Below are 14,858 nucleotides of genomic sequence, written 5' to 3'. Positions count from 1 at the left end.
GCCTGAAGGCTGTTAGGGGCTGGATGAGGAACAACAGGTTGAAACTAAACCCTTGAAAGACCAAGTGGCTCTGAGTTTGGAGTTTGTTGGCTCAGGGAGAATTGCCACCTTTGCTCTTAGATGGGGCGGCACTACCCCAAACAAACCCTATGCGTAAACTAGGGATTTTCCTGGACTCCTGCTTGAAAAACAGGTGGCGGTCATGGCCAGGGGGCCTTTGGACAACTGCAGGTTGTGTGCCAGTTATGCCCTTTTCCTATTCCAACAATCCCTACTCTCAGTCATTCATGTCCTAATCACTTCCTGTCTTGACTATTGCAATGTGCTGTACATGGGGCTGCCCTTGAAGAGCATCTGGAAGCTCCAGTTGGTGTAAAATGCAGCGGCCTGCATGGTTTTGGGCAGACCCTGGTGTGCAATGTATCATCTCTCCTCCAGGAGCTGCATTGGTTGCCGATTTATTTCCAGGTACAATTCAAGGTGCTGGTTGTTACCTTTTAAACCCTTCATGGCTTGGGACCAGGTTATCTGAGGGAACGTCTCTTGCTGGTCACATCTACCTGACTCTTCAGAGCAGGGAGGCAAGGAATGTTGTGGGTCCCATCCCCGAGGGAGATACCCCTGGTGGGAACCAGAAGAAGGGCCGCTGTCTGGAACATCATTCCCCCAGAGATTAGAACGACCCCCACTCTACTACTCTTCCAGAAGGCGCAGAAGACTTGGTTCTGCCAGTGGGCCTGGGGAACCCAGAGCTGGATGGAGCCCATTCAATGGTTTGTGTAATCTGCTGTCACTGGGGTGGGGAAGGGGTAGAAGACGGGGGGGTGATTTTGTTGTACTATATTAATTTATTTTATTCTTTTTGTTAGTTTTTGTTAATTTAAATGTGGTTTTATATTCTGTAAGCTGCCTTGAGTCGCCATAGCAAATGGCGGCAAATAGACAGCAATATAAATTCAATAAATAAATTAGGCCTTTTGTGGAAACAGGCAGAATTGGTAATTTATGGTTGGGTAACATGAGAATGAGGCTCCTGAATTCTTTCTAACACCATCCATGGAGAAGTTACAATTTTAGCTGACTTATCTTGAGGCCATGCAGCTAAAATAAAATCTAGGTTGTATAGAATCCTATCTGTTTACATGGCAAAATATTCAAAACCAAACAAGCCGTATGATAACTTACGGCAATGTTGACAATGGCTGTGATCATGAATATACAGAACAGAAATAGGCCAATTACATTTCAACTTAGCATATTGCTCATACTGAGATGGTTTGGTTATGATTATAGTGCAGTGCACGATGTACAGGTAGTCCTTGACTTACAGCAGTTTGTTTAGTGACCGTTCAAAGTTACAACAGCACTGAAAAAAGAGGCTTATGACCGTTTTTCACACTTATGACCACTGTATGGCCACATGATCAAAATTCAGATGCTTGCCAACCAGCAGATATTTATGACAGTTGGAGTGTCCCAGGAACATGTGATCACCTTTGATGGTTCTGACAAGCAAAGTCAATGGAGAAGTTCAAAGTTCAAAGCCTTTATTGTCATTATACATCAGGTATACAATGAAATTAGTTTAGCCTCTGGTGCAGTCCATACAAGAATACAAGCCAGATTCACTTAACAACTGTATCACTAATTTTTAAACTGCAATGATTTACTTAATAACTGTAGCTGGAAAGATCATAAAATGGAACAAAATTCTCATAACAAAAGCCTCACTTAGTAACAAAATTTTGGGGCTTTATTGTGGTTGTAAGGCCTGTATATAAATAGTTGAACAAACTGTGGTTTAGACAAGCATTTTATGAAGAGAATGTGTTTTTTAAAACCAATTGGGAAAGCATATCTGAATACAAAAGACATCAATATGGAAGATACATATAATATCGAATAGTTCAACATGAATAGTTCAACATGAAAAGCATATCTGAAAACAAAAGACATCAATATAGAAGATACATATAATATCGAATAGTTCGACATGAATTCCAGAAATAAAGTTCCTTTAAGGTTGCTTGTCAGCCACTGAATGAAAATCTGCAGAACAGAACTGTCTCCGGAGATGAGAAAAATAACTCAGCAAAGGACATGAGGCAAAGGACATGATGACCGTGAAAAAAAGAGCAAAAAGAAACAACTTGCGTGTATTTGGATTACTTGGTGATCTTTGGATTCTTGGTTATTGCATTTGAATGACTAAAATTAATCGGGTAGTTGTTTAAAAATGTATACAATGGCACTACTTCTGGATGAATTGAAAATGGAAGTTTAAAAGTATAAAGAAGATGCACAAGAAGGGAGGGGTTCTTTTGGCTTCGTTTTTCAATTCTTAGAAATGGAGATTTGGAACTATGAGAAACAACAAGAAACGTCTGCAAAACAAGAAGACTGGGACAAAGAAGAAGCCATCTTTAATGAACAAGTAATTCTATGTGGGGAAGAAAAAGGAAAGGGGGGGAAAGAGAATGGAGAATTTAAGACTTAAAAAAACAACCACAGAAAAGAAAAATAATTTGAAAAATAAGTATAATACTGGAAAGCAACAGAAGTGGGGAATACAGAAGAGAGAAATAGAGGTAGAGAGACAAGGGGGTAAAAAGGGGAGAGAGAAGAAGAGAGGGAAGAAGGAAAGGAAAAGAAGTTACAAAGGACCGGAGCAAGATATAGAGAAACAGGACCTATTTAGAGATAATGGGTGAAAATTTAACTGAAAAAGAGATTCTGTAAAGGTACATAAGATTGTATTGTTATATTAGTAATAGAAATAACTTTAGAAAATTGGAAACAATGTATGATTAAAATGAGGGATAAAATAGTGTAATTTAGTGAAATGTTTGTTAATAAAATAAGTGAAATAAAATAAATGAGAAAATTGAATTAGGAAGGGACAGGAACATTTTAATTAGTTAATGTTTTATAAAATATAAGTGAAGGGGGGGAATTAATTATGGAAAGCTTATAATTGTTCCCATAGAAGTATGATATTTAATTGAAAAGTAATGTTAAAAAAGTTAAGATTTTAATGAATATTAATATTAATGATAGAATTGAATTGGAATGGAATGTGTTGTTTTAATTACATATATTTATAATTTTTTCTTTTTTTAAGAATATAGTGTGTATTTTAAGAATGTACCAAGCAGAATCCGAACGGAAGTTATGTATTATATTGAATGTTATAATTTTAGGGTATATATTGAAGCCTAAATAAGAGTTAAATGGATAAACTTAAAAGATATAAAGGCGTCATACTCCAATCACTAACTACAGGAGAAACTTTGTTTAATGAGAAAAGATAATAGATAATTGAAACAGGACAGACAAAAAATATAAATATGATTTGAATTGAGACGAGATAATTAAAATAAAATTGAGAAAATTAAAAGAGGGGAGAAGCTATGCAGAAAATGTAAAACAGTAATAAGATATGGAATAGAACATAAAAATGAGCAAGAAATTGAATTTGTGTCTGTAGGAAGAAATGTAACCCGGGATTACGCTACTTTCAAAAAAGATGTTTTATTTGTATTTTTTTGTGAAAACTCAAATAAAATTTACAAAAAAAAAATACCCTCGTATAAGGACGATGAAGAAGTACCAAAATGGTGAACTATCGCTCCAATAGTTGTAGGAGCGGTTCTTATCTGCTTTCCGCCACCTTGACAGAAACCTCGAACAGGTGACCTAGTCACCGAGCTTTACAACAATTGAGATTAAGGGAGGCGACCCTTTTCTTAAAAGGTTCTCCTGTTTTAACAGATGGGTACGAGAAATCAGAATGGCATACTTGGCACTGGGAAACCGGAAAACGCAACAGGCACCGAACGCACCCCAAGGCAGTCTCTGGGGTCCCGCCTTCTCGCTGTTGCCTCCCCGCTTCTCCCCTCCCCTAGAAGGCGGTGCGACCTGCCTCCACTTCCCAATGTTGGACCAGCCTTGGCACATGGAAGGAGCGGCAGCTCTCCTGATGCCAGCCAGCGAAGAGAGCGGTAGCCACAGGGGCAGGCTCCGGTTGGACGCTCTCGGCGCCTTTTTCGCTTCTCGCGCGGGACTCTGTCGGTGCCTGGACCCTGGGCTATCCCCTCCGCTGTCCCAGGGGCTGCTGCCTGTCTTTTTCTCCGCTTCCTTTGTGTGCGTGAGGGAAGCTTAGGCGGTGGCAGCGGAGGAGGTGGAGTCGCTCGCTGCTTCGCTTGTCAAGGCTTAGCCGTTTAGGCGAAGGGAGGGGAAAAGGCGAGGGAAAAATAACTGCTGGGGCGGCTCTAGTCACCGGGAAGCTTTTTATTCCTCGGGCAGAGGGAAAGGAGCTGGACACATCCAGGCACCCTGCCTTGGCCAGCTCCTCCTCCTCCTTGCCAAGCCTCAAAGGAACCCAAATAAACCAGTTACAACAACACATTATTCGGACAAGGAACGAGCAAAGGCCAGGCATCGCCTGCTGTTGTTGCTTTGCTCGACGCGGCTCCCGCACTTTGAAATGGGTCGGGAGCGGCGGGGGCAGCCGAACAGCAGCAGAACCGCCTGGACTAGCCATTAAGGAGGCCGAAGGGAAGAGGATGGCCACATCCAGCAACTCTAGTTTGTCTGGCTCCTCTGTTTCCTCGGGTGAGTTTACAATAATTGTTGCCCTTTGGTTGGCAAGGGTTTACCAACCTCCTACCTTACTCTTCCGGTCCCCCATAAGCTTAAATACCGTTTATTTATAGAAGGTTTGAGAGAGGAACCTGGTTGTCATTTCTTGTGTCCCACTAAGTTGCTCTTTTGCCCTTTCTCTTTCTGTAGTAGGAACACCCAAGTTTCCTGGATACAGCTGCCTTTATTCTATTTGCAGGCAAAAAGGGGGAAACACTTTATAGGGAGGGATGGTGCATCTTTTCCCTGGATGCTAAGTTGAGAGAAGATAAATGTGGAAAAATCTAGCATTTTTAAATCTTATGGCCCTTCTCTCCACTGATAATCAAGAGTTTTTTAAACTCAGAATACTACATTAGTATGTAATCCACAAGTAAAAAATAATGAGAAGACATTCTTGATATCCAATTGACATGGTCAAATAAAAATATGCATCAGTTTCCATTCACTACTATTCAAGATAATTCCAGAACCAAAATCTTCAAAAATACTTGTGTTTAGCTGAGCAGTTTATTCTAAGGGTGTGATTACTTACACCTGTTCAGATGCTGAGATGCATGGTGTAAGCAATGGTATATTAAAGAGACCAATTTCCCTCTTCTCTTAGTTTCTTACCTGGATAAGCACGTAGCACATCTTATACTGAGATGAGTCACTCTTACAGTTGAGCAGAGGCAATTTCTTAGTTATATTACCAGGGTGGTGACTAGCAGCAAACAGCATTTAAGATATCAGTATTCTCAAATGCAGAGGAAAATAAGTAGTTCTTCTATTCTTTTCTGTAACTTCTGGGTATCTTTGAAGAAATCTTAAAAAGTTGAGGCATTGGAAAGCTTGTAAATATTTTTTCAACAGGTGACAGAACCAAGACTATTTTGGTTAATTTTATCATATTCAGTTCAAAGGAATTTGGAGTGCACACCATACTGAATATAGTCTGCATAGGGAATGTTGCCTGAACTTGAGTTAAAGAAGTTATTTTATTCCATTAGGTATTCTAGCTGTTTTTAATAAAAACTTTTTTTAGCTGCTTGTGTTTTTGTACTTTTGTTTTTTGAATTAGTTAAAATCAATCTGTATTTAAGGACATAAAATGTAATGCTAATTAAAAAATTAAATATGTGAACAGAATGATCCCGTGAGGGCTTGTACTTATGTATTTTTGCAGATTTGAAGGTACAAATAGCACTGATTAATCCTGGACCATAATTTTATTATATTTGCTGATGTTTTATTTGCACTTCAGTAACTGGAATATTTATTTATTTAAAATTATATTAGGCTGTTCATCCCCCTAACACCTCTTAAAAAAGCTATAGTGAAAACAATAATTACATGATTAAAATTAAAGAATAAAAATATTAAAAATTAAAACAATGCTTAATATTAAAATATTAATTTTTAAAGGTCTAAACAAACATGATTTGAACTCTCCCTAAACTGTGATTAAAAAAGGAAATACTGTTTTAATCCTAGTGCAAATTGATTCCTTAATGTGAGTTTCTTGATAGAAAAAAATAGAATTAGTCATTTATTTCAAATGTGAGTGGCCTTGCAACAATATCTGGCTGATTATTTAAATGTATGGAAAAATTGGATGAAAGCATTTAAGGTCTTCAAGTGACATAACTAATTATAGTAACCACTACTTTCAAAGGTTGAGAATGAATTATTGAAGGTGTTAATCTTGTTCAAATAAAGGTGTATATAGTTTATCAGCCAAAGCTGATAAAAAGGCCCTCCAGTGTTATGTGGTTGTCTAACCTGTACCAACGTTGCTTGTGGAATAACCTCCAATTTGTATCTAATACTCAGGTGGGAATACAGAACAGAAATATATTTCCAAATCTGTTTGTCAAAATGAGTAATAATTTATCCAAGTTTAGATTCAATGATGCTAATATTTATACAATATGAAAATACTCTTTTTGTCAAAGCCATATTTTTTGTGTCTGCGTGTATATTTATTCTCAACTATGGGTAATAGGAGAATATTGTAAATGGCAAAAGCAGAATTGCTTTATGCAACTTTTGCCTCTTTGGTAAAAATTTAGTAATGTCCCTTTAAAATAGAGGGAAGCTGAATATAGTACAATGCTTTAGTCATCATTTTGATGAAACCATGAGATTCTGCAAGTGTCTCTGTTCTACTTGATTTATGTAGCCTAGGTACAGTATCCTGAGGTAATGCACTGATGTAATATACTATATACTCATTACAATGTATAAGATTATTATTCAGATTAATGTTCTTACCAACTAAAAATAAAAGATGAAGAGCACCAGACAGAAAGAGAGAATTATTATTTATGGGAAATTGAGCATCTGAAGAAAAGACTCTAAAGATACAATATGCCAGAAAGTTTAATGATCTGATTCATGCTACGATCTAAATTATACTTTAATAAATCATAGCTTATTCAATAAATCATGGTTGTGTTTGAGCAATATGCTGAGCCATAACTTTAATTTAATTGTGTGGTAGTTGTGGCCACAGATCCTGCTGAGCAAACCAGTGTCTAACAAATAATATTATGATCTAGCATTTTTTATGAAATAGCCATATTAAAATAAAATGGGACAAAATCCATGGAAGAAACCCAATGAGACAGAAAACAAGAGGGTACTGAATCTTCTGCATTTTAAAGTAGACAAAGTATGATCTAATCACAAGAAAGAGATCAATAATTAGATATCCTAAATAAGTTTGCCATCATGTTTACTGTATAGTAAAAGATATTTGGGTAAAACAGCCCAACTATATCCACACACTAGTGGAGTTGGGGGCTGGTGGAATTGAGAACTACCCTGTAAAATTGGAGTGGATAGTTCAATTATTTTCATGTTGAAGTCCATTGAACAAGGAATTAAAAACTTGGCTTTTTTTATACTTGTGAATTTTAAAAGTGAGAGTTTCAAGTCAGGCAAAATAAGTATTTCATGGTGCATGATTATATGATGGAATACACAAATGCAAGTTATTGGATAATTTTAAAAAGGAATTAGAGCCAGGCCTGTCAAACTGGCGACCTGCAGGCTGGATGCATCATATACAGCCCATGCCCACCCTAGTTCAGGAAAGGCAAAAACTGTTGCAATATGTCATGATATGTCATGTGATGCAATCGAGTCTATCACCTGTGAATTAGACAGATTTCTGGGCAAATGTATCTGTATTAAAGATTAATTTCAGCACACCATTTGCTGGGAACTTAGATGGGAAGATATTTTTGTGTTCATGTCCTACATAAGCGTCTCCCATAAATTTCTTTTTAAAAAAAAACAAGTTTTATTCAGTTTTCCATATTTTAACGTCTCTTTTTAGTGAACAGCATGATTACAGGTTTCACATATACATACAAATATGACCATGGTTACATATTCAATTTTTATATCAAATTCCTTAACAGTGCTTTTATACATTTTCTATTTTATTGTATTATTCCAAATATTTATCTCATTATTTAATTCACTTATGATGACTTCATAATCATTATATTTTATCATTTGTATATTTCATCTTAAATTCTAATTTTTAAAAAAGTCACTTTTTCTATAAATTGGTTTCCCCCCTGAAATCTCAACATAAGTGTGCCAACTCTAAGTTATAAATTCATTTATTTTCACCCCTTTTAAATCTCATTAAAACATTTAACATTATTACCTAAAACATTAAACATAATAATCCCTTTAAAACTATATAGCATATATAAATCAGATTCTGCATGATTTTTTTCCTTTTAAATTTCATTAAATTCCACCCCCCCAAGGACATATTAATCTACTCATTCAAACAGTAAAACAATCCTAAGCCCTAAAGTTAATTCTATTTCAGCTCTCCTCCTATATCATTTCATTTATTTCCATATATTTAATACACATATTCCATTAATTATTCCATTTAAACCCAAAAAAAACCAACATTCCAATCATAAAAATATTTCAATATATCTAATATACTTATTCCATTATTTGTTACAATTATCTCTCTACATAAAGAGGAAGAGCATTAGATTCCATTATCCAAAAAATAACAATTTTGTTTTTCCATCTTGTCAGTCTATATGTCCCTATTTCATAACTATATATTTATTTATATTACCCCTCAATACCTTGCAGAATCCCCTTTCTATATAATAATCACCCATTATCTCTGTGTCCAATTAAGGATTTCCCCATTTTTTTACAATTCCCATATTTCTTTGTTTTCAAATCCTGTTTCTTGTCCCTTCTTTCCCTGTCTTTTCTCCTTTGTTCTTTCACTCCAGTTTTTATCCCTCTCTCTATTTATAGCTTCCTTTTGCCCTTTGAATTTCTGCTGACTCTTTTTCCCTTTTTTAATTTTTCGGATATTCCCCTTTTTATTTAATTTCTTAAATCTCCTGTATTTATTTCCAACTCTTTTCTTCTTTCTTTCAAGAGTTCTTGGTTCTTGATGATCACTAAAGATAGTCTCTTCCATGATTTGCTCCACCTCCTCTTCTGCCTTTTGTCTTTGTTGTTCATATTCTGCTGTCGCATTTTCAATAAATTTTAAAGCAAAACCCAGCGATTCACCTCATTTTTGTAGTGTTTCTTTCGTTTTTCTGAGTTCCACTTTTAATGCCAGAAGAGAAATCACCATTTTACAACTTTCTGATTCGCAATTTAATCCAAATAGTATCTTTAAAGTTTATTTCCAGCAGCCAACTTTTCTTCCTCTCAAGTTTTTAAGTCTCCACTAATCCAGTGCCAAATTCATGTCAGAATCAGCAACTAATCCAAAGGCGGAATCTTCCTAATTCTTTCTTTGTTACAATGTTTCAATTTTTCAAAATTCTTGCTTTATTGTATCAATTTCCATGCAATTTCAAGAAACGAGTTTTTTAAAAGAAAAACAAGTTGAGTTTAACTGAGATGGCACTCTTTAATATGCTAAGTCTTCACTCCCTCTTTTCTTTCTTCTCTATTATTCAGAGCTTTTTAAACCACAATTTTCCAACAAGAAAAAGATCAAATCCAGTTGATATTAAATTTCCTCTTTAACAGTCTATAGTTCAGCTTTATTAGTGCCAATATAAAATCAAAGTATACTTATCCAAGTTGATTATATAGTTCCTTCTCCAGCTTCTACCTTTTGCGTTTTCGAAGCCCCGACACTATCAAAAGCAATTCACACCTTTTTTTTTCTCCTTCTCTTTACCGCTTAGATCCTTTCTTAAAGATTTTTTGAAATGTTAATCCTGGGGGTATCTTCCATTGGATTATATCATCCCATTCCTCCTGCTGTTCGCTTCTTTCTCTCTCTCCTGCACAATCTTATTCCAGTCTAATCTTCCCCTTCAGGGTGGTCAGTTTAGACCACTGCTTCAGGCGTCTTCAGGAGGGAGCAATTGTCAAGCCGGGGAGGGGATTTGCGACTCCCCTTTACCCAGCTGATGGTCTCCCCTTCCTCCGCCACCCCTACGAGGTAGCTTCTGCCCCGAATCCAAAGGATTGCGGCTCTCTGACACCGAAGCATGAACCAAAGCCGTGCACGATCGTGGTCCATCTTTGGGGAAGCTCAAAACAGGAAGCCATAAATTTCTGATCAGCTAGGGATTAGAACCTTGAATTAGATAGGCCTCTGTTTTGCTGTGCTTGAGAATAATTAGGTTTCTGATAATAATGTTCCATATGAGAGTAGCCTAGATTAGTTTAAGGATTTGTTTAAGTTAGAATACAAAATTTGCTAAAGGTTATCAATTCTTCAGACCTGTCAATTCATTAAGCAAAAAGACTTGTTTCTGATATGTATACGTTTTAAAATATGGGAATGTTTCTTAAAGTTCTCTTCAGTAAAAAACATTTGTCTTTGTCTTTGTTCTTGACCTTTCCAATCACACTTTCAACTCAGTGTTCTTCTTTACTAAACAAAAAAAAAGTGCAGGGAAAATTAGGACCATAGTAAGTCTGTCATTTTCCCCCTCCTTGCAGAAAAGTTTTCAAATACTGCAGTAACTCCAAAATATTTGACTCAATGCAGCTACATTTGACTGGTTGTGGTTTTTGTTTCTCAGAGCTCAGCAAGTTTTTCACCATTTTCTAATAGCTTGTAGTCACTGAATCCAGCTTTTAAAGATGAACAACATACAATATGTGGGTTTAAAAAATAGGTTTTGCAAATGATATATAATTATTTCTATCATTTGACTTTCCATTGCAAGACCAATAAATTAACAGTTGAGAATCTAGATAAAGCACCCATGTTATAACTTTGCTAAATAGGTCATAATAATTTGGCAAAGCACAGAATTAAGAATCAGTGGGATACATTGGTATAGCATGTCCCTCTGTAGATGTCTCAAAGGTCACATCATACGTTAATAATTGCAGTATAAAGAAATCATATGGAAACTTCTTTAGACAGAAGTTGAAATACTTAGATATATTTTCTGTATAATGGTTGAATAATCAGGCCTGATATCTAGGCAGTCAGAACTCTATCCTTGCAATTTTTATTTGATTCTTCTAGCAACCAAGCAGGACAATGTGCTTTGAAATATTAGTAGAGAAGAAAATTTAAGAATTGGATTTTTGCTGTTTGAACCAATAACATATGTATAACCCACACACATACTGCAGGTTTTGTACTGACCTATTTAATAAAAGTTAGAGAAGAAAAAATGTTCTCTTAGAAATAAGAACCAACATTTTGGAAACCATTCCTGCCTTTTATGTTAACACTAGGATATGCATTCTGAAACATTACATTTGTCGTGGAGAAATAAATTCCTACATTTGTTGAATTTATAGTGTGAAAAGTAGCATAAAAGAAAAGATTATTGAAGTTGTTCAAACCAGTTTAGTAGCTTTTATTAGATGATTGTTATAAAAAAAAATTAGCTAGCTAGTGTAGCTGGTTTATCTTCTATTACTTGATTTTTCTGCATGTGCATCTGATAGCCATGAAGATATCAGTTCAACAATTGCTGTGAAAATAATTATCAGATGCTAGGGTAGTTTTGTCATTTTGATAGATCCCAGGGAATAGCAATTTATTGAATGGCAATTACAGAAAAACAGCTTTAACTTACATGGATTTAATTACTTTAATTAAAAATATAATATAAAACCATGATCTTAATTTTTACTTATAATTGCAGATGACATTTTAAATAACATTTAACCTGTTTCTGAATTAGTATATGCTGTTTATTTTGGAAGTAAGTAAGCTCTAGTGAGAGAATGAATGGAGCTATCCATGATATTGTCTATTTGTCAATTATCACCTGGCCTTTATTTTCATCATACTAAGCAACATGAATACATTTAATTAACTTGATGTAGTCATAGCTAGCATTTGTGCTTTAAGTGGAAGATCAAAGTGGCTATGTGAAAAATTGTGTGCTTCTTGATGTGATTTGAGTTTGAGATTTTTGCTATTATAAATAACAGAAATGATTAAATTTTATGCCTGATGTTACAAATTGCTTGATGGAAAGTAACTTTTAAATAAAGGATTAATTGTCCCTTTTATTAGTTTCAATATCACTTTCCCCAGATAATATTCAAAACCTGGTGAGTTTTTGTTTTTAGGCTATAAATTGAAAGCAAACATTTCTAGTAAAGATGCTTGTAACTTCTGGGACAAATTTGCAAAGTCAAGAATTTTTGAGCAGAGCTAGATATTTTTGCTCTGACAAATAGAGAATGATGTAGTACAATGTTTATGTTGAAATTGCAGATCCTAGAGAATCAATTTTGCAAGTAGCAGCAAATATGAATATTGGAATAGATTATTGGTATAATATATTCATAAAATATATGTTTCTGATATGTTGTGGTGCTGGCTCTCTTCAAATGACCTCAATGCTGTGGAAAACCAGAAACTCCCCTGTGTTCAAAATATGCAGGAAAATTAATGTTGCCTATTACCTTCAATGTGTAGGCCAGTTAACAAAACTCTGCAAAATATTAGTATATAATAATATGCTATAAAAGAAGAAAATGAACCATTATTTAAATTATATCTGATAAAGAGGTATTTCTTCTGGCATAATGATAAATTTGTTTGCAATGGCGCTTTAACTGTGACTCAGGCAATGTATGGAATCATATTTTTGATCATTTATAAATTATAAAACTCCCATTATAAGAAATGGAAAGAGGAACAGTTACAAAGAATACATAGAAATAATTCAGGATTGTAACAATGACATCACAAATATTAAAGTTCAGAATAAGACTATAATGGTAAAGAATGCTAAAGACAACAAAAGGGCTTCAATTATGTTTAAAATATAAAGAAGACAAAAGAACTGGCATCCTAGCTGTTCAAAATTTTACCAAATCCTAACAAATAACACCTAAAAATAAGCTTCTCAATTTCTATTCTGGTTTCCTTTCCCAACAAAAGACCATTTATTTCAATTTCATCTTGAAGATGGTTTATTTGAATTACTTTAAATCTCAGAGATCATATGAGTTTGTATATATTTGAGAAATTCTGAAGACAAATCCATTAACTGCTAGATGACTGAAGGAAAGCAAATGTCTCTATCATAAAATGTGGCAAGGGAGAATCAAGGGAACTACACAGGGGTGGGCTGCAACCGGTTTAACAACTGGTTCGATGAGTGCATGTTAATGCTTTGCGTGTGTGTGCAGAGCATTCCATGAACAGCAATTTGAACCTTTCCAGCTCACCTTCTAGCCTTCCCCGGTAAGTAGAACAGCTGAGGCACGGTAATCCACTTTGCCATGTGAAAGCTGAGTGCAAAGGAAGGAAATGTAGGACAGGATAGGGTGGGAGTGGGTAGGTGGGTGGGGCCAACTGATTGTCATTCATACCAGTTGCTAGAACCGGTGTGAACCAGCAGCAGCCCACCACATAATATTAATACCTATGTAGGAGAATTGTAATTAAGTGCATAATAGTACTGGTGGAAAAGGTTTTGAGATAATAATTAAGTATGAACTGATCATAAACCAATAGTGTGATATGGCACTTAAAATTAAAATGAAATGCAATTTTAGTTTAGGATCACAAATACATACTTTTATGATTAGGGAATAAATCATTTCACTTTATTTTGCATTAGTTAGACTCATCTTCAGTGACTGGGTCCACTTCTTGACACCATGCTTTTAAAACGATTTAAACAAGGGAGAATGAATTTACAGAATGTCATTGTGGATGATTGTATGAACATAAACAAAGTCTTGTGAAAAGAGGGGAAAGATCTTGAAATGTATAATCTAAAGAGAAGATGATTAAAATTATTATGTAATGTTTCAATATTTCACAAAGATGAATGTTGATACATATTAGACAGTAAGAAACAGAATATTGGCTTTAAGATCCAGGATGCCAGATTATGGAGAATATTGGGGAGAACAAGAATCAATAAAATCAATTTAGTAATTCTATATTAACTGCTAAAAATCTAATTCTTAGTATTCCTACTTTGTGTTTGATTCAAGGACCATTCTGCTAGGCAAGAGTTAGAACTAATAATGTGACATTTATCCCAGTAATCTAGGTATATTTACTTTATTTTCAATGAAAGGTCTTTTACTACAAATTTCATTGAACTACTATTGTTAAGCAAAGAGTGCCTGAAAGTGGCAGATTAACATCTGGCTTATCCCGTAAATCAAGAATGCTTGTGTTTTAATTTTATTTATACACTAAATAAATAGTGTATAATATAAATAGTGCATGCTGTTGAGCCTGGAAAAAAAATAAGAGTTCTCTAGCCTGGAACATAAATCTGTAGAACTTTTGGAGGTTTCTGACACCACTTTTTTAATCTGTATTTTCTAAATCCTTTCTCTGCTTCGGGTCCTATCTTTCTGACAATCAAGAGTGTTATCCAGGCAAAAGTGAGAGCTGTTTGTAAAACACCAGGATTTTAAGATTGTTATGACTGGACAGTAGGGTGTTGTACCACAAAATAAGACGAAATACCCGACATGCATGGTTTATCTTTTGTATTCAGTGTGAACTCAGGAATTTCCTTTCCAAACAATGAAACAAATTATTCCAGCATTTTATTAGATGTTCAGAAGGGCCTTTGGGTTTTAAGAACTTTGTCTCCCTTTTATTGGTAAATGTACGTCTGCATAATTAGGGAATCAACCATTTCTTTCTTACTTCTGCCATATTATTCACTTCTATATTGATATGGTGTTGATATGATAACAATGAAGTAGATGGTTCTATAGTTACAACAGATATGTAAAAATCTTTTACA

General features: G+C 35.0%; 1 protein-coding gene across 4 annotated transcripts in view; it reads left to right on the top strand.

The window, feature by feature from the left end:
• The first annotated feature begins 3,901 nt into the window (after nt 1–3,901).
• CHN2 (chimerin 2) overlaps nt 3,902–14,858 on the top strand; it is a 128,655-nt gene continuing 117,698 nt past the window's right edge. For 3 of the 4 annotated variants that reach the window (XM_087946950.1, XM_026673596.2, XM_087946949.1), the window contains exon 1: nt 3,940–4,614. Coding sequence is in view for 2 of the 4 variants with exons in the window: in XM_087946949.1 (XP_087803075.1) it covers nt 4,566–4,614 (49 nt within the window). In the remaining 2 variants the exon portion in view is untranslated. Of the gene's footprint in view, nt 4,615–14,858 lie in introns of all 4 variants that reach the window. The other variant, XM_026673593.2, reaches the window with a different exon arrangement.

The sequence above is a fragment of the Notechis scutatus genome, chromosome Z, assembly GCF_049901735.1.
Source record: "Notechis scutatus isolate UNSWTSFEM ecotype Mainland chromosome Z, rNotScu1.2, whole genome shotgun sequence".
In the NCBI taxonomy this organism is placed as follows: domain Eukaryota; kingdom Metazoa; phylum Chordata; class Lepidosauria; order Squamata; family Elapidae; genus Notechis; species Notechis scutatus.
Note: the sequence above shows the minus strand (reverse complement) of the source record. Positions and strands in the feature narration are given on the sequence as shown.